The 20976-nt window shown below is 41.9% G+C and overlaps 1 protein-coding gene across 1 annotated transcript in view; it reads left to right on the forward strand.

Annotated features, from left to right (window-relative positions):
* Nucleotides 1-5491: 5491 nt before the first annotated feature.
* The window catches only part of LOC129707773 (RNA helicase Mov10l1-like), a 39056-nt gene continuing 23571 nt past the window's right edge, over nt 5492-20976 (forward strand). Inside the window, 9 exon segments of the mRNA XM_055653062.1 lie at nt 5492-6178; nt 8147-8325; nt 12067-12235; nt 13405-13517; nt 16681-16871; nt 17911-18057; nt 19773-20029; nt 20031-20265; nt 20695-20895. Coding sequence (XP_055509037.1) covers nt 6094-6178; nt 8147-8325; nt 12067-12235; nt 13405-13517; nt 16681-16871; nt 17911-18057; nt 19773-20029; nt 20031-20265; nt 20695-20895 — 1577 coding nt within the window. The 5' untranslated portion in view covers nt 5492-6093.

A 20976-nucleotide genomic window follows, 5' to 3' on the forward strand; every position in this document is an offset into this window, starting at 1 on the left:
GTGAGTTTAGAATGATTAATACGACTAAATTCTGCTTTACAGATGAAAACTGCAGCAAAGTGTTGACATTTTCTTAAAAGGATGAACTTTTCTTAAATCTGCCAAAGCAGCACATGTCAAACCGACACAACAACACTTCAATACAAACAATTTCCGCGTATTTTGATATTTCAGCTATATTTGGAACACAGAGAAAGACACAAAAGCATTTTGCAGTCAGGCATTTTGCTCAAGGCAAAAGTGGCACAACTCCAAATGTTATCTCGAAACAAATAGATTCATGCTTTGATTTGAAATATGAAACCACACAAGCATAAAAGTGCTATCACGCAGAAGGAAGCAATTGGATTATTTGAGTACACACCACATGAAAGATCTACCAGCTATTTGCATCTTTCACCATTGGCTCAGAATGTGGCTCCTCAAGCCTGGGATTTCTGCCTCTCCACCCCTCTCACGCCATGAGTTCTAGACCCCTACCATCTTATAGGTGAGAGAAATATCCCTAACGTCTAATCTAATCCTTCCAACACATACTGAGTTGTTGATCCTTCTGTTGAGGAAAATATATCTTCTCTGCACCTCAACTAAGCCTCCCAACCCTCCTCCATTCCATAGTAAATAGCCCAATGGCCTGATTACATCTTTGCAAATCTCCTCTGCATAATCCATGTGCATTGGCCCTGTAGTGTGATGACCAGAAGTGTACACTGTACTGAAGCTGTGATCTGAATAATATTATGTACAATTCCAGTAAAAGCTTCCTGTTCTTAAAGTCACATCTCAAAACAGAGGAAAGTGCCAGCACAGGCCATTTTCACCACCTTAATAAATTATCTCACTACCTTTTAGGATATGAAGATATATATTGTTCTATTTGTCCACGATACTCAGCATCCTCCAATTGATGGTGCCTTCCTATGCTTTGCTAACTCACCCCAGATACATCACTTCCCACTTCTCTGGATTGAATTCCATTTACCAATGACCAGACCAAGTGTTAAAACATTGAGCTTGTGTTCTACAGCTTGAATGAGTCCAGGCACTGGTGAGTACATGGAACAAGCTGCCAGAGGAGATATATAGTGCTATCAGAAGATTTCAAATACATTTGGACAGGTACGAGGATAGGAAAGGTTTAGAGGTATATATGGGCTAAAATGCAAACAAATGGGGCTAGCGTAGATGACGTAATGTAAGGGTTAAACAGACCGTGTGATCTGAAATGGAATTGTCAGCTAAATTAACAGTGCCAAGCTTTAATTTGGAAAATTATTAGATGTTTTGGGAGGATGTTTAGGCTACCTTGGAGGGACGAATAAATCATGAGGCCACATGCAAGGTCACTAAGTAAGCTTGTGCCTTCATAGAGACATCCAAAACCAGTTTGGCATCTTATACGACAAATAATTCATGTTTTTGCCACTAAAAAGGATAGCTAGTTTTAAAGCATAGTCACCTGTTGTTCTAACAGGTAGATTAGGGTAGAGACGCAATCTTATTTAATGCAAAATGCATGCTTTGACGGAGCTGATAGGAAGAGAGAGAGAGAGAGAGAGAGAGAGAGAGAGAGAGAGAGATAGAGAGAGAGAGAGAGAGAGAGAGAGAGCATGGAGCGTGGTCATGCCAATGCCAGGACACTCAAGGTCTCCAGGCCACCCATCGCAGACAGGAATCTCAAATGAGCAAAGGGAAGTGAGATATAACTTTATTAATAATATACTTGCAATTTGCTTTAATAAAACTAGTTATTTCTACTCTTCAAAATATTCTTTCTTCAATCATTGATCAAGAAGAATTGGGGCATCTTGGTCAGCATGGAACTAAAGAGCCTGTTTCCATGCTGAATAACTCTCACTCTAAGACTAAGAAAGAGGTTCTTGGAGCTAATGATGAGAGACAAAAATTGCAATTCTCTCCAAGAGATTGAGTAATCATATACATCACAGTGAAATGTATTTTTCATAAAAAATAAAATAGAAACACATCTGAATATAATGGAATAACAATGTATTATATTATATTACTTTAGTGAAGGCATAGAGTGAAATGTGTTTTTAATGTACTTTGTAATGATGTTCTGAACTTCCTTCATACCTCCCTATTTTAACCACAATATTCTCATACAATAACACATTGTCCCTTTGTCTCACTGGGTTGCATGACAACTGCTGATTCAAGATGTGTAAACTAAAAACCTGTTTGAATAGGATCATTTACAGAAGTCGGAAAAATGAAGACAAAATACAAAACATAGAGATAACCATGCAGAAATGTGGGACTTTGCTCATGGACAAAATATCTGTGCTATGTTCCATAAGTATCAAGTTATATTTAAGCCACTTACGGTAAGAGTTCTATTACAAAACAAATGTTCAAAGTTTTCAGACTTTCACGGTTGCAGTTGAAATAATTTCTGTAACCAGCATTTCTGAAGAGATCCAGTGTGTCAAAAGATTTGTTCTTTTTGAGTGAAAGGGAATGGATAAAAAAAAATGTTAAAATATTTTTAATTGTGCTTTGTGATCCCAGTTATATTGTAATATCTGTTTAATTTCCTCAAGCTCTATCCTGTTTCATAATACATCCTGGATATTTTTCTGTTACAGTTCCTCTGAGGGAAATTGAAATCAGAACGTCACCCATTTCTCCAGAGATGCTGCCTGACCCACTGAGCTAATCCAGCATTTTGCGTCTATTTTCACCAACAGCCATGTTTTTCTAATAGAGGTACAGCTGCATTAGACTGATAACCAGGAGACAAAACATAGGAGTAATAATTAAATACTGTTGAAGAAATGTATCTCTACAAGCTTGCACGGACCAGTTAAATGACTTCTTACATTAATTGCTAAAATGTTAACGAGCTTTCTTAAACTTTTCCCTTCCATTAGGTGTGAGTTATGCCGACGTAAACCTAAGTTAAATAAATGTAGTACAATAAACTAAGATTACAGTAATTTATACAACTGAACAGTTGGTCAGTTAGTTTCAGCAGATGCTTCTCACTCCATAAGACATAGGAGCAAGATTAGCCATTCGGTCCATTGAGTCAACTCTGCCATTCCATCATTTAGTTTTGATTAGTTTAGAGATATAGCGTGCAAACAAGCCCTTCGACACACCGAGTCCGCGCCGACCAACGATCCCCGCACATTAACACTATCGTACAAACGCTAGGGTCAATTTTCAATTATACCAAGCCAATTAATCATCAAACCTATATGTCTTTGGAGTGTGGGAGAAAATCAGAGCACATGAAGAAAACCCATGCAGTCACAGGGAGAACAACAAACTGTAGACAGCACCTGTAGTCAGGATCGAACCCAGGTCTCTGGAGCTGTAAGAAGTGTCATGGGCGATGGGGAGAAGGCAGGAGAATGGTATTAGGAAGGAGAGATAGATCAGCCATGAATGGCGGAGTAAAGTTGATGGGCCGAATGGCCCAATTCTTCTACTATTACATATGATCTTATGACCTTAAGACAGCAACTGATCTAATTTTCCCTCTCAACCCCACTCATCTCTAATGCTGTGACTCTGGCTTCACACATAAACCAGACTGGGTATGAATGGCAGATTATGTACATCAGTGATCCAGTGCTTACAGCAACATTTTTTTATATGGCTATCTCACAAGTTAAGTGGCATTTTTAAAAAACTCATCCCCAATCAAATTGAATAGAGACGTGTAGTTATTTTTTTTCAAAAAGAGGAATGTAGGCATGCATTGAATAGTACTCTGACTCTGCAGCACAGTGCAAAGGCTGGAGTGTTGATGCTCCACGTGCCCCGGCCCCGGCCCGGGAGGGGTCTGCGCGCGACAGTGCCCCCGGCCTTGTGGCACAGGTGAGCTGCAGCTGCAGGAGGCGCCGGCACCCGGGCAGAGTGTACAGGTACAGTGCAGATGTTGCTGCTAGTGCCGCCTTGCACTTACCAGGCATTTAATTATTTAGCTATTTATATATTTTCATACATGCATAAACACACAGGCATAACCTTCAGCTTGCGCCACCCCACGCCCAGCCACAAAGCCCTCTCCCCCTCTAAACCAAAGATTACAGAGGAGCTCCTCATAATCTTTGCTCTAAACACAGCGACTGCATTTGTGTACGTGGTACATTAAAAGAAGCTCACACCTCTTAATTTAAAACCCCACCGTCTTGCAGGCCTGACCGATGCTTGCAAAAAGTAACTCGTATCGAGTTATGTATTGTAGACGGATTAAAACATGCTGGAAAACAGTTTGATCGAATTGTTAGCGTTTAAAATATTATTTCAATGTCAGCGTCGCTGCACCATGAACGTATTTAATTATTGAATAAGTATTTTATGATAATATGAAGCGGGGCTGTTTAAAATAGTGTGCAGTTAAGATGCTGTAATGAAGCAATGTGTTTTCCGATCAGGTTTCGCCTACACTTATTGCAAATATCGTGGATCATTATTAAATTCAACATTTGAATTTATTATGTACTAAATATAAATGCCAAGTACTCTATGTTATTTATTTAGTCATTTAACATTTTTCTGGCGAGTTAGGACCCTGAATCAGACCAGACGTATTTGTTTTTTGTTTATTTAGCTTGTTCACTTTCTGTGTGCTGTGGCTTCCTGTTTCAACTTCTAACCATCCTCTGGTAGTCATCGTTTTACAGCATGGAAACACACTCATAGAAACATAGAAAATAGGTGCAGGAGGAATCCATTCGGCCCTTCGAGCCAGCACTGCCATTCATTGTGATCATGGCTGATCGTCCCCAATCAATAACCCATGCCTGCCTTCTCCCCATATCCTTTGATTCCACCAGCCCCTAGAGCTCTATCTTGACCCAACTGGCCCATGCTGACCAAGATGTCCCATCTAAACTAGTCCCACCTGCCTGTGTTTGGCCTGCATCATTCTAAACCTTTCCTATCCATGTACCTGTCCAAATGTCTTTTGAAAATTGTGATAGTATCTGCCTCAACGACCTCGCCCGTCAGCTCGTACCCACCATGGAAAAAGTCGCCCCTCTGGTTCCTATTAAATATTTCCCCTTTTGCCTAAAAAAAGGCTCATTAATTATTTTTTCTCCATTGAACAAGTTAAATTGGATAGTGAGTCTCGTCATGCCTCCACTTTTAACTCTTTAATATTAATTCAATTTGCTTCTATATCTGGCCTCTAGTCTTGCACTCCTCCAATTCTTCCATGGATAGTTGTAACTTTGGGATTGAACAGTTTGGAGTACATTATTTTCATTCACTACCTTAACTTGATAGAGTTAAAACTTCAAAAAGTATAAATATGTTATTTATTTAGTCATTTAACATTTTCTGGCTAGTTAGGACCCTGAATCAGACCAGACTATTTGTTTTTTGTTTATTTAACTTGTTCACTTTCTGTGTGCTGTGGCTTCCTGTTTTAACTTATATTTTTGATTATATTTTTGGTAAATGTCTCAAGGTGTGTCATGTTACTGAGTTAGGACAATGCCCAAATTATAATAAGCACTTCATGTCTAGAAGGGAGGTAGGAATAGTATAATTAAGTTGCCTGTTGGCCAAAGGAAGGCTCAGGTCTGTGTCTTTAACTGGTAAAATTTCTATATGCCAAGTTGAAAACTATTATCAAATTAATTGACTTTCCTAATTTGTTTGGAATTTAACTCTTCAAAAAAAAACTTCACTGTAGAATGAAGTTAGACCACATCCTCCAGTTTATTTCACCTGATACTAAATACAAAGTTGCTGCAGTAAAAATTGTGTGGTGTCATTAACAATTTGCTTTAAATAATCTTTCTTAAAATATGTTGTTATTGTGTCCAGATGTCCAGACCTCTTGTGTTTGACTTAACTGAGCTACCATAAATCTCATCTGTTTATTAAAGGACAATCAGTGTATTAACATTCTTAACTCCTCCTGCTGCTAAATTGATGAGAACATGTTCACTATTTTTCTAAAGCATTTTCTTGCACAGATTCATTAGGTCACCTGCATCTGTGGAACTTTTTGCTGTGTTGATTAGACGCAAACACATCCAAGCAGGCTGTGTTTTTCTCTGTATTAATTCTTTCTATCAAATTGTGATATCGTGAGGAAATACTACGATGCTGTCACTCCTGATGAAAGCTGCCACCTTCATGTTGAGGAAAGTTGATGAAGACTTGGAACAGGATAAATATGAAGCAGCAGGTACTGGAATTTACTCAACATTCTTGCGATGAATGGAGAATGTGTCTCGCAGTTTTAAAGAATGAAATCGGTTACGTATGTGAGGATGTCACTATTATTGAAGTCTAGCTGTTTTCAGACTTCGTTACCTAAAGGTTACCCCTCTCGCTGATTAACCCTTTCCCTGCATTGATGGTAATTGCATATTAATATCAATAGCAACTGAGACATACATTGTTTTCAATAACCTACTGCCGCTTCCTTCAGCTTTATGGGTCCTGGGTTATGTACAGAATTGATAATGATTACATGGTGGATTTCAGCACATAGTCTTGGAGAGAACAAGAATATGTCTAATTATATTGATACAAGGATTGGAGAGGATATTTGATATCTTGCACTGGATTAGGCTGATTTAAAGTTGAAAATTCCAAGGCATGCTGTATTTCTCAAATTAATTACCCTAATAAAAATTATTTCGCTTTTGGAATACTTAGGAATTTGAATTGCTTATTGGTATTTTTACCATATTCAATAATTGGCCAGCTAACCTACAAATCCACACTTCTTTGGGATTTAGGAAGAAACTGGCGCACTGGAGGAAATCCAAGCAGTCACAGGGGGGAACATACAAACTCCACACGGGGAGCATCGGAGGTCATGATTGAATCCAGGTCTCTGGTACTGTGAGGCAGCAGCTCTATCAGCTGCACCAATGTGCTGTCCTTTGTTTCTGAATATATATGACATTTGATATTTGCAATTTTTGCATTTAGTCCAGTGCTCTTAGATTCCTAATATAATGAGAGTTGTCTTGAAACTTAATGTTCATTGAGATAGATGAATAGATCAGGTGGACGTATAGAGTCTCGTGCCCAGAGTAGGGGAATCGAGAACCAGAGGACGTACTGTAGGTTTAAGGTGAGGGGGGGAAAATTGAACAGGAATCACTTTTTCACGCAAAGGGTAGTAGGTATATGGAATGAGCTGCCAGAGGAGGTAGTTGAGGCAGGTATTATCGTAACTTTTAAGAAACATTTAGACGGGTACATGGATAGGACGGGTTTAGAGGGATATGAGCTAAATGCAGGCAGTTGAGAGTAATGTAGATGGGACATGTTGGGCTGAAGGGCCTGTTTCAACACTGTAAGACTATGACTATGAACAACCCAGTTTAGGCAAACATTTCATGTCATGTAGTCAAATGACATGTGAATGGTAAAGGACATATACAACTGTGCTTTTCTTTTTCACTCGTGGCAAGTAGGTTGAAGGCAGCAAGTTCCGATGAGGTACTGATCCACAGTTCATTTTACCTCATTTATGTCCAAAAAACCTCCTCAACGTTTAACAGTGCACAGCTACTGCTTCATTCCCCATGAACCAAAGTTAATAGTTCCACACGAAAAGGAACTGCTTTTATTTAATGGATTGTCATTGGGTTATTTGTCACGCATGGTTGGTCTTATTTGAGTAATGGAACATTGAGGGTTTCACAGCCATCTTGTGCTCACCTTATGTAGCTGTGAACTCTTGGATTGGATCTGGAAATACAAAGTTAGGACGTGAACACTGGTATTGTCTATTACTGTTTTTTTTAAATTAGTTACAGCGGAAATCAGAAAATGTTGCTTTTGTTTTAAAGTGTTCATGAGTCCCCCTGTAACTGCTTGGATTTCCTCCAAGTGCACCGGTTTCTTCCCAAATCTCAAAGGCGTGCGGATTTGTAGGTTAGCTGGCCAATTATTGAATATGGTAGAAATACCAATAGGAAATTCAAATTCCTAAGTATTCCAAAAACCTATTCCAAAAGCTGAATAATTTGTAAATAGTGTAATTAATGAGAAATACAGCATGCCTATGAATTTTCAACATTAAATTAGCCTAATCCAGTGCAAGATATCAAATATCCTCTCCCATCCATGTACCAATATAAGTGATTGATAGGTCATAATACAAAACTTCTGAAACATTGTTTTATCATTTTAGAGTACAAAAATGTGTTTGGAGGTACCGTGACCAGGTTTTGTGATAGATACGGTTTAGTTGACGACTCCATCTATTTCACATCTAATGAGGTGCTGGGAGGCGTGCCTTTGCAGGTGGGCCAGAAGGTGAACATATTGGCCCAAAAGAGCGAGCCATCCGGGGGATGGAAAGCAATAAAGGTAGGGTGCGATCTAGTGATTGGGTATTTCATTCAGATAAAACAGAACTCTGACAAGCAGACTTTAAATGTTGCAACATTATCTCACTGCTTTTAATTCTTGGATTGCAAATGTAACGCAGTATAGAGGTAAGGATGTCTGCATTGTCAGTGCACATGGTTAGATATCACAGAATATTTCATGTGTCATGTAACATTTAATTTCATGTTTCATATATCTTGCATGTTTTATGACTGTTGGCAGACCAATTTCCCTCCTGGGATAAATAAAGTTCTATCGTATTGTATGAGGGCTTATGAAGAGAGGGCAGGAGAATGGGGTTAGGAGGGACAGATAGATCAGCGGAGTAGACTCGATGGCGAAGTAGATTCAATGTGCTGAATGACCTAATTCTGCACCTATCACTGATGACCTTATGTATCTTTAGTGTTCTTGTTCTATGTCTGTATAAAACTTGAGAGTCTTCAAGGTACAACAGAAGTCTTTATTACATTAACTCAATGCTGGCAGCAAGACAACTAAGGATGGCTGTAACCACACGATCTGCACCAAAGATCTTAGAGCAGAGCAAGATAGGCCACTCCTGCGAAATACAATGGGCTGACGTGTAGTACGCTACGGAGGGGATCCTGGGCATTTTTCCCCGCCCATTTTAGTAACCGGAGCCTACCTGACCCGACACGACTCGCAGTGTAATCAATGTTGCGGGGCAACAGTTTGTGTGTGTGATATAGGGTTAGATTCATAATTCTGTCAGTTCATACTTCTTGTCAAGAATAAAATAAAAAGCCGCGCACCCCCTCTCCCCGGGCTGCACACTCCCTCTCCCCGCTGCGGAAACAAAGATCCAATTTTTGGCCGGAAGCAAGATGGCGGGGACTGGTTGCTAAAATGGGTCCTATAATCACCCATGAATCTGCCCATGAGTGTACCACGCGTTTGCGTGTGAGTAACCCATCTTGCTCTGCTCTAAGACCTTTGATCTGCACACTCACACTGCGTACATAGAGATAACTATATACAAAACATCTCCCTTTGTCTGTATGCTCCTCCCATGCCACCTGCTGCATGGGAGGAGCATATGGTCCTCCCACCCTATACGGTCCATCAAACCATAGTATCGTATATTTTCGTACAAAAAGACCACTAATTACTTCAAAACAATTACTAGAAATCAGAACTAAAATGAGAAAACCGTGAAAATACTCTATTCTGATTCTCCTAGATGATAAAGACAGATTTTGTGTTCATGTGCAAAATATAAAGTGTTGGAGAAAATCAGTGCAGCGTCTGTGGGCAGAATAGATAGGCAATGTTTTGAGTCTGGACCCTTCATACATGATATGTCATGTTACATATTGAAGCTCCCTTGTGGGCTTATGTTGACTTCATTCACATTCTCTACCCCTGTCACATGTACAATGGCTTTGTGCACTGGAGTGAAGCCGGCCTTTTGAGGCCACTTCAGAGTCTGAAGAAGGATCCCGACCAGAAACGTCACCTGTCCTTTTCTCCAGAGATGCTGCATGACTCACTTAGTTACTCCAGCACTTTGTTTATTTTTTTGTAAACCCGCAGCTGTAGTTTTTTGTGTCTCCTTTTGGGACCAATGTTGCTGTTCTTTACTTCACCTCTGGCCCTCAATGCTATATTCTGCTTACCTATCCCACACTCTGCCATCTGGTAGCAGTATGCTGTTTGCTGGTTGCCCAACTATAAATTGCATTGGGAACTGTGCTGGAATAACCAGCGTAGGCAGGGGCAGGCTTGGAGCTTTAGTTTAGTTTAGAAATACAGCGCGGAAACAGGCCCATTGGCCCACAGAGTCTGCACCAACCAGCGATCCCCGCACACTAACACTACCCTACACATACTAGGGACCATTTACATTTGCACCAACCCAATTAACCAACAAACATGTACGTCATTGAAGTGTGGGAGGAAACCGAAGATCTCTGAGAAAACCCAAGCAGGTCACGCGGGGGGGAAACGTACAAACTCCGTACAGGCAAGCATCCGTAGTCGGGATCGAACCCAGGTCTCTGGTGCTATAAAACAGTAGTTCTACCGCTACGCCATCTTGCCGAGCTCTGGGATAATTGTAGATCTGCCCATTATCTTCTTAATGGGGAAAAGCAAACTGTTGGAGGAACTCAGCAGGTTGGGCAGCATTTTGAGGAGACCCTTCTTCAGACTTGAAAGCTTGGAGTCTAAAGAAGAGCCCAGACCATTTATCTGTCCATTCCCTCCCCAGATGCTGCTTGATCCGCTGAGTTCCTCCAGCACTTTGTGTTTTGCTCAAGGTTGCACCATCTGCATTCTCTTACATCTCTATCTTCGTGATGAATCTAGCTGCAAATGAGTCATGTCTTTCAGAGTCATGAATATATAGGTTATGTTTCTACAGAAACTACAAACACAGTATAAAAGGGAATCCGGTGAAAACTTGCAGGGGAGTATTTGAACATAGTGGAAACAGAAACAATATTGAAGAGACTGACATGAGCATAGGTCTATTTTCCTACCATGCTGGAGTTTCTGCATTCCTATGAATCGCACTGCTATAAATCCTCATATCCGGTATCATAAATGTCAATCCTTAACAGGTTCCTTTGCCATTATCGGCAGAAAATTTAGTCAAAACCCAGTTCTTTGCCAAAAAAACTTGCCGAATGATTTTTCTGATGACAAAGGCTGTTCTGTACGTAGCAAAACCTACAATTCCTTTGTGTCATTTCAAATAAAAATTTGAATTATCTTTCCGCTATCCGTTGCCAATTTAAAAAAAAATCTTTATGTATCACCTTTTATATGTTTGCTTAATGGAAAAGGAATTGAGCATCAGGTTAAGGAGGTCTTGCTGTGATTACCTAGGACCCTGAGATCACACCTTGAAACCAATCTACACTAGTCCCACCTGCCTGCGTTTTGGCCCATATCCCTCTAAACATGTCCTATCCATGTACCTATCTAAATGTTTCTGACCTGCCTCAGTTACCTCACCCACCACCCATTGCGTGAAAATGTTAATCCTCAAGTTCTGATCAAATGTTTCCCCCCCCTCACTTTAAACCTATGCCTTCTGGTTCTTGATTGCCCAACCTAGGACAAGAGACTGTGCATCTACCCGATCTATTCCTCTCTTGATTTTGTACACCTGTATAAGATCACCCCTTATCCTCCTGTGCTTCAAGGAATAGCCCTAGCCTGCTCAACCTCTCACTGTAGCACAGGCCCTCGATTCCTGGTAACATCCTCGTATCCTTTCCTATAACATGGTGTCTAAAACTGAATGCAATACTCTAAATGTGGCCTCACCAATGTCTTATACAACTGCAACGTGACCTCATAACTTCTATACTCAATGCTCTGACTGATGAAGGCCAATGTGCCAAAAGCATTCTTGACCAAGCTACCTACCTGTGATGCCACTTTCAACAAACTATGTTTCAGTTTAGTTTATTGCTATGAGTACCAAGGTACAGTGAAAAGCTTTTGATGTGTGCTAACCAGTCAACAGAAAGACAATACATGATTACAACCGAGCTATTTACATTATATAGATACATAATAAGACTTATGTACCTGTACTCCTAGATCCCTCTGCTCGAGAACACACCCCAGAGCCTTACCATTCACTGTGTAGGTTCTGCCGATGTTACTGCCCCTGAAATGTAACACCTAAGTTGTCCAAATGTTCAAAACAGAGTATTTCTACTGCTATTATACTTTTAATTCCAGGTGGAGCTAGTAACTAATCAGTGGGATGAAGATGGTATCTGTACTCTATATTCAGATCCTTCAGACCAAATGGAGACTCACAAGCTGATTGGCATGATAACTTTGTGTACCAATGACGATGGCTACATTAATGAAACCACTTATTTTACCATGGACAATGTCTGTGAAGGTAAAAGTACACAATTTTCTTTTTAATAAAATACCACATGTGGCGCACCAGTTTTTCTCAGTTTAAAAAGGTAAATGTTCAAAAGATCCAACTTTTATAAATCGTCTGAGTGGATGATTGTCAATATGTCACGTATTACTTCGGTGAAAATAATTGCTGTGTGGTATTGGTAAGATTTTATTTCATTAGGCATATAGCAAAGCATACTTGACCATGGCTGGAAAACCACGAATTGATTGAATTGTGCGCCGATGTTCATGTTGGCTGAAGAACATCTGTTGCAATTGTACCTTACACCTTATCAAGTAACCCCACCCCCCAGGAATGAGGGGGTTAACATATGATGAGTGCTTGATGGCACTGGGCCTGAATTTGCTGGAGTTTAGGATGAGGGGGTAACCTCATTGAAACTTACCAAATAGTGAAAGGCGTGTATGTGCAGAGGATGTTTCCACTGGTGGGAGGGTCTAGGACTAGAGGTTGTAGCCTCAGAATTAAAGGACATTCCTATAGGAAGGAGATGAGAAATTTATTTAGTCAGGGTGGTGAATTTGTGGAATCCTTTGCCACAAACAGCTGTGGAGGCCAAGTCAATGGATATTTTAAAGGCAGAGATTGATAAATTCTTGATTAGTACGTGTCAGGGGTTATGTGGCGAAGGCAGCAGAATGGGGTTAGGAGGGAGATAGATCAGCCATGATTAAATGGCAGAGTAGACTTGATGGGCCGATTGGCCTAATTCTACACTTATCACATGACCTCATGACCCCTCCCCCCCCCCCCCCCCCCCCCCCCCCCCCCCCCCCCCCCCCTTGCTGGAAATAGAAGTTCACAGCACAACGTAAGCCAGGCCAGAGATCAGTGGATCCCAGACTTCATCTATCTCTCTCTCCTGCGGAAGCTTCATTCTACCGAGGCAAAAGCTGAGTCAAATGCGCTGCCATTGCCCTCTGCTGGACAGGCAATGCAAGGTTTGGCAATTTGGAACTCCAGATATGAACACAACTAATCAGTGAAACACTCTGCCATCTCTAGACTGTGGACTGATTTCCGTGTGATGTGGGCAGTGTGATTTTATTTAAAATAGTGGTGAATCTGCTAAATAATTCTGTGCAGAATGATAAAGTTATTTAATATGCGTTTTTTTTTCGTCTGTTGGATTTGTGCAGGTTTTCAGCCCTTTGTAGGTGACTGGATTCAAGCACAATATTTTATTGAACAGACAACGTGGAAAAGTCAAGCTTCCTCCGTGAAACCACTTAGATATAAAAGAATAGACAAAGTAAGTAATTTAAACAAACTTACACTTTAGGGACGAGAAAAATTTCATTTCAATTTCTGTTTTTCCTTGAATTGCTTTCTTTCCCATGAAAACATGTAAAACATTTTGCTCATTTTTGCTTGCATTTATGGTGACACTACAGGTGCACAACCTTTTATCCGACAGCCTTGGGACCAGACACTTTTCGTAATTTGGAATTTGTCGGTCTTCGGAATGGAAATTTTTTAGCGTAGATTTTAATGGCTGGCTCAGTGGTAGAGTGCTCGGCTCATATCCGCAAGGTCGCGAGTTTGCGCCTTGATCCCGGCAGTTACTCGGTCGCGAGTTTGAGTCTTCAGTGTAGTTTTTTTCTTGCAGAATAAATGTCTGTATGAAATGCAGTGTGTTGAATGAATTCCTGAATTTGTAAATGTGACCGCAGCATTGAATCACCTCCCGCACTCATGTCACCCTAGTGGGGCTACATGCCCTTAGGCGGCCTAAGGCGACATTTTCACACTCTTATATCCGTGTGCAGCAGAGGCGCCAAACGTGAGCTTTGGTGTGCAGACGACATCCTGGAAAAAATGTCTGGTTTCTTCCAGGTAGGCGATATACCCTCCCGCGCAATATACCCTCCACTTCTCTTTTTAGTTCCCCTTTCTTCCAGGACCGACCCGAGGTTCTGCTGTCACCTCTGCGGGCCACCCTCGGTGAACGCTCACTCAACTTTGTCTTGGGATTCCTACTCTCCCGCGCAATACACCCTCACCTTCTCTCTTATGAATGGGGATTTAGTTCCCCTTTCGTCGAGGACCGACCGGAGGTTCCGCTGTCACCTCTGCGGGCCGCCCGCGGTGAACGTCCTGTCTCCCTGTCCCTGGGATAGCAGGGGGCGATAAAACAGCACAATACCCCCCTCCCCCTCCCCCCCACCCCCCAACCCCAGAAGAATCCACCCCCCGATGGGCCGCTACGGCGACAAGTGGCAGTTCGCCCACAGCCCGAGCTGCGCGACCTCAAGAACAAGACGCACCTTGCGCACCATCAGTTTCTGCCCCTACGGGGAGCGTGTTCCTCTGGAGTTGGAGCGGGGCTGGGCTGGAGTTGCTGATCTGGGATCTCCGTGCTTGCAGTGGGCCTGGGGGTCGGTGTCCCGATGAGGGGGCACAGCTCGGGCTGTGGGCGAACTGCCACTTGTCGCCGTAGCGCCCACCGGGGAGCGGCTTCTGGTGGTCCTGATGTCTCCCGCTAGTTTGCAGTATTCCTCTGGAGTTGGAACGGGGCTGGGCTGCTGCTGGCTGTGGGTCTCTGGGATCTCCGTGCTTGCAGTGGGCCTGGGGGTCGGTGTTCCGTTGGTCCTGACGTCTCCGGTGACTGGCATTGCCGACATGAAGACAGTGCAAAGCCCCTACGCCGGTGCAATGCACGGGGAGCTGGAGAGGGGAGGGAAGGGGTCACACACATGGCCGGGAAGCAGAGGGGTGTAGGTGGGGTGAAACTGAAGGGAGCGACAATCTGCAGCTCCCTGCCCGCTGAGTTAAAAAAGTTCCCACGCAAGACTCACGATACACTGTGTATCGTGAGTCTACCGTGGGAACTTTTTAAACTCAGCGGGCAGACAGCAGCATATTGTCAATTATTAACCCTCCCGCGCAATATACCCTCACCTTCTCTTTTATGGATGGGGATTTAGTTCCCCTTTCTTCGAGGACCGACCGGAGATTCCTCTGTCACCTCTGCGGGCCGCCCTCGGTGAACGTTTTCAAGGACCTTTTTTCAAGGACTGAAAAAATGTCGCTATTCGGAGGTTTTCGTTATTTGGATCTTCGGATAAAAGGTTGTGCACCTGTATTTACAAATGCCAAGTGCATGCACCATATTCCGCAACTACCTTTTCTATAATCACATACTTGCTGGCAACACTCATCAGCCATGTTCTTTTAACCCATCTTTCATTTTTTGCAAGTAGCATAACATGCATGGTCATTTGTCAGATCAACCTTTGCTCTCATGCTTATGTTCTGCTCAAGATGCCCACCATTATGTATAACTAGTGACTATCTATATATTATTAAAACTCTCATCTTGTTTGTATGCGTGTGCATGATATTCCCAAACCCTGCCAAAACAGTAGACGATAGCGCTCCAATTTTTAGCCCAACTTACCATGTCCTGTGATGTAAAATAAACAAGTTTTGTTCAGATTGATGGTATATTTTACAAGTTGTTGACATTTTCAACTTTACATAAATCACTTTTCAAACCACTTTTCAAATTGCCTGCCCGTCAGCCGCGTTCAACGTCACAATGACGTCACAATGGGATCCAAAATCTCACTTACAATAAAAATCTTGATTTTCAAAAAAACTCAGTTTTAATTAAATTCCGCTTTCATTAACAGCTAACATTGGGTTTAGGTTATTTTTTTTTAAACATCACGATTTTCATTGTGGGGGGTGGGATGGAGGGAGGTTTCTTTTTTTTTTAATCCCAATTTTCATTGTGGGGGGGGGGTGGAATAGGGGGGAGGTGAAGAGTGGGGAAGCAGGGGGATAGAGGGAGAGGAGGGGGGTATGGGGGGGAGGGAGGGAAAAGTGAGGAGGGAGAGCGGGGAGGAGGGGGGGACAGAAGGAGTGGGGTGGAAGATACAGGGAGAGGAGGTGGAGGATAAAGGGAGAGTTGGGCAGTTGGGGAGGGAGGGAGTAGGGGGATAGAGCAGGTTGTGGAGGGAGGGAGGGAGTGACTGAGGGTAGGGGAAAGGAGAGGAAGGGAGAGGTGAGTGGGGAGGGGAGGAGGAGGAGGGAAAGAAGAGGGAGGGTGAAGAGGGGGGAGTGCTGGGCGATGAGGGGAATGGAGGAGGGGTAGGATAGAGGTAGGAAGAGGGATGGCGAGGCGCAGTTGGGAGTGGGTTGCCGTGACTCGCGACACAACAAGAATCTCTGGCATCACAACGGGAACCCCTCAGCCGCGCGTGCGCAATTGGGGGCTATGGGTGAGTGGTGCAATATTGCGTTTGCGGAAGGGGCCCCAACGGGTCCGCACCTGGTCTAGTATTGTAACAATATTTTACATTTTCTTTTTAAACTTGAGTATAGGATAAACATGAACTCTTGATATTCTTGTGGTTTTCCTGTGCAGATTAAACATTCAGCCTTTTTTATTTTGCTGTATTTGTGTTAAGGTTCGGATAACTCGCATACTTCATCGAAGTGGTGTAGTGGATGATGCCATATTCTTCACTCTTGAGTCTCTCCAGTTACCCTTCAATTATGTTCCAAGAAAGGATGATGTGGTAAACCTTGTGGCTGTTGAGAGTAGTCAATCTCTGCACCAGTGGAGAGCCATATGCATTGCACCTGCAGAGAAAGAGAGGTGAGCTGTAATCACAATCTGTAATTTAAAAAACAATTCAATCCTCCATTTCTCTGTGTGGTGAGAGACGGATTTTAGAATTAATAGTGTAATTCCTCTCTGCATCACATTATTTAATTTCTTGATAATTTTTCCTCCCGTGCCATGTCAAAATGTGGTGAATGTTGGCAGGCTCTCTGGCTCCAGAGTAAATTGCAAACAAGCTTTAAGTCTGTCAATGGCCTCTGACAAGGCAGCTTTTGCACAGCTGCGTGGGAAATGATTGTTGAACATGGTCAAAGAACATTCAATTTCACTTGAACGCAGTATTATTCAGATCCTACATCATTTGATAAATCAAGAATATGTGGAAAGTCTAGTATAATATGTTAGATCAATAACTATAAACTGTAATTAAATACTGATCTTGGCACAGAATTGTGGAGATCGGCCACCTTAGCTCTAAATGTTCAAAAGTTCTGATTTTTTTTAATTGCATTTTCTTCTGTTAATCTGTATTTCAGCAGCAGCAGTATTTGGAAAAACTTAACTCAAAAATAAGAAAAATAGATCATACCAGTCAAAATGGAAGGATTTGCTGATCTTTAAATGAACTGACAAGCGGAGTCAAGGGATATGGGGAGAAGGCAGGAATGGGTACTGATTGGGGATGATCAGCCATGATCACATTGAATGGCGGTGCTGGCTCGAAGGGCCGAATGGCCTACACCTATTGTCTAAGACACAAATTATTAATACCTAAAATCTTTGCTCTCTTGTCTGTACCGATGGTGGGATGGATCCAATGTGGAATGAACCTGAGATAAACATATTACTGGAAACGGAGTAGAAAACAGAGTTTATAATACCCTGTGGTAAACATTTAAAAAAAAATGAACTTGTTGCTGTTTAAATTTACCAAATATAAATTAAGCAAATTTTATTTCCGTTTCGTGTCTGATGAAGGCCAACCTGTTCATTATGGCGCAGGAAGTGGAAATGCACTGGATGGGAAATAATGACATCTTCCAATTCTAAAATGTACAGCTATCTCTTTCAGTGTTCCATTGCTGGCAATAAACAATAAAAATCTTGAACAAATTGATGTGGAATTATTCTCTGACAAAGGAGGACTGGAAATTACAAGGAGTTTTGACTTTGGTACTATGAAGAATGGGGAGAGAAAAGACTTGATGGTGTGGATTGAGTAAGTTTATGTGTTTGTTATCTGTACGAAACCCATCGTGTCCCCGCGTTTGAGTTGTGTTTTGGGTATATGCATTACCTTTATTGGCAGGGTTTTTCTTTGACAGTGAAATAGTTGAAATCTTTGGTAATGATTCACTTTCACTTTTATTTGAAAAAGACACTTCCAAAATAGAATGTTATTGTGGATTTGCAGAGGCGGAAGTGAATTAAATATGTTTGCACAATGAGTGAATAAATTGCCAACACTTCTGTCCACACTGCACTGAATAAACGGAAGTGAATGCCCATTAATCTAGGATTGTCCAGATAAACAAATTGTGTTTGGGTCTAAGATGGGCAGTGGGCAGGTGCTATAGACCTGCACGGGAAGGTAGACGCCCCTGCCGCCATGAGTCTCGGGCAGATGGGGCTCGTCAGCCTGGGAAGGCAATACATCTAGGTGAGGGAAAACTGATTTAAAACCTCCACTGCCTTGTGGCCATATCCAGTCATGGAAATGGCTCCAGGAGTAAACCTCAAGAAAATCCGGAGTCAGAGCCCCTAAGGCAGTTCGTCGTTGTCTACAACCTCGCTCTGGCAGCTCCTGCGACGGCGCTGGTGCCAAACTATAATGGCCCTGCTGTTCCTTTGGATCGATCAGCAACGCGGAGAGAGGGGGGGGGGGGGGGGACTGTCCTCCATTTGACATCGCCCAGATTTGCATCCGACCAGGATGCATCACCCGTAGTCAGTCATGACCGAAGGGGGCCTACTACTACTACTACTACTAAGATAGACACAAAAAGCTCGAGTAACTCAGGCAACATCACTAGAGAAAAGGAAGGGTGACGTTTTGGGTCGAGTCCCTTCTTCAGACTGTGTTTGGGTCTGGCAGGCAGAACAGATGCTCTTCTAGCAGGTCGGGAAGTATCAGCTGGAATTATTTCCTCAAGGAAAATCCTGGCCTTCCTGGTACTATATTCTAGATTTGATTCACTTGTTTCCACTCCTATGGAGGAGGCCCATTATCAAATGGTTACTATTATGGCAGTAATTCAAAATGACATTGCTGAAGAATCGTCAGTGAGGGTATATGGGAGGAGGTGAGAAATAAAGGGGATGATTTAGGATTGTACTATAGGCCCCCAAATTGTTTCTGTAGTCAGAGGGTGGTGAATCTGTGGAATTCTTTGCCGCAGAAGGCTGTGGGGACCATCAATGGATATTTTTAAAGCAGAGATAGAATCTTAATTAGTACGGGTGTCCGGGGTTATGGGGAGAAGGCAGGAGAATGGAGTTGGGGGAGAGAGATATATCAGCCATGATTGAATGGCGAAGTAGACTTGATGGGCTGAATGGCCTAATTCTGCTCCTATCACTAAGGCCTGTGAGTGTTGTACCCACCGTATCCCATATAGACATGTGGTGAAGGTGCAATCTCCACACAGACAGCAGGTTCCTATGGCTGAGCTTTACTAACTTGCACTACTGGAGCAAAGCATTCTGATGGCAGAAGATTTGAGTGTTAATTGCAGATCCTAAATTGAAGGCTAAGAAGGAAGAACTTACTGAGTCCAACTTGAGTGGTAGCGGGTTTTTAAAAAATACTGTGACTCGAGTCTGAAAGTTATTGATTTATGAACAGGTTCAGTTAACAGTGGAAGTAATGGCTTTAAAGCATATTTGGTTTTATTCTGCATTATTTATCAGTGATTTTTTATTTTTTTATTTTAGGAACAAAGGAAAAGAGACCCAGACCCTTCTGCGTTATTCAGTAGCTGGGTGGGAAAGAGAAAATCAATTCCTTTTGGCATCAGTGCAAATGGTTCCAGCCACGTTCTCCAAAGACAAGCAACAACAGGGACTCTGTTGTAATACGGCAGGGGTCCCAATTGTCTCAAAACATTGTCTCTCCTCTTCCCAGAACAATGGTTCAGGCAGATTCTCATTTCCTCTCTGCAACTATCAATCGTACACAGGGACCAACACTTTGTGAGAGAACTTCAGGTCAAGATCTGGCGACTGATTCACTAAGTACTCTGGCTAAATTGCTAAAGGACATGCCACAAACCTCAGAGAGTATGAGTAATCAAATAAATTGTCCACCGGCTAACCATCCTACTGAGAAGATAAACCTGCACTTCAATACGGATGCAGAAATTGTTGAAGGGGCACAGCAAATATCTCCTGGTGGAAAGGCCTTCATAAACCTAACTTGTGAAGCAAAGTAAGAATCTGTTTATTGGAAATATTGCATTGATGAAAAGAGCTTTAATATGCTGATCACTATCTGTAGCTTGAAAAAGTAGCAAACTGTAATTTTATTTCATAAACAATATTGGATGCAAGTAATAGAGGTGATCAAAAATGGTCACATCAAGTGAGAGCAATTGACAATGCCCTTTTGCAAAAGCCCTTTTGATCCAAGATATAGTTAATTTCTTTATCTACAGCACATGGACATTTTTAAATAAAGTGTAATAGATTTCCAAAGTATGAATTTAAAAGGAATTGGTATAATATATTGTTGCTGCAGTTACTTGTGACAGTATTGGATTTTTAAGATTTTACATGAATTTAAAATTCTTGGAACACATGACAACAATTTTCTCTTTTTTTTGCTGATTCTAAATCAATATTTTTTTTTCTCAAACAGAAATCCTGGTCGTTGCAGAGATCTTCTCCTGTTCTATTTTAAGAACTTTGTGATAGGTCGCTATGTGGTGGTGGACGTGATCACTGATGAGGAAACTCTCCTTGCACCAAGGTCACAGTATTATCCCGTACTACACAGGCCACATCAAACAAATCAAAAGGAAACCAACACTACAATAATAGCAGTGCAATATCCTAAAAGGTGCCATTAAATAATTTGTAAAAAATGCACAGCGTAAAGAGTTCTTTGCAGTGTGTGGTTTATACATTTGATAAGAGGAAT

This window comes from Leucoraja erinacea, chromosome 22 (genome assembly GCF_028641065.1).
Source record: "Leucoraja erinacea ecotype New England chromosome 22, Leri_hhj_1, whole genome shotgun sequence".
Lineage (NCBI taxonomy): Eukaryota > Metazoa > Chordata > Chondrichthyes > Rajiformes > Rajidae > Leucoraja > Leucoraja erinaceus.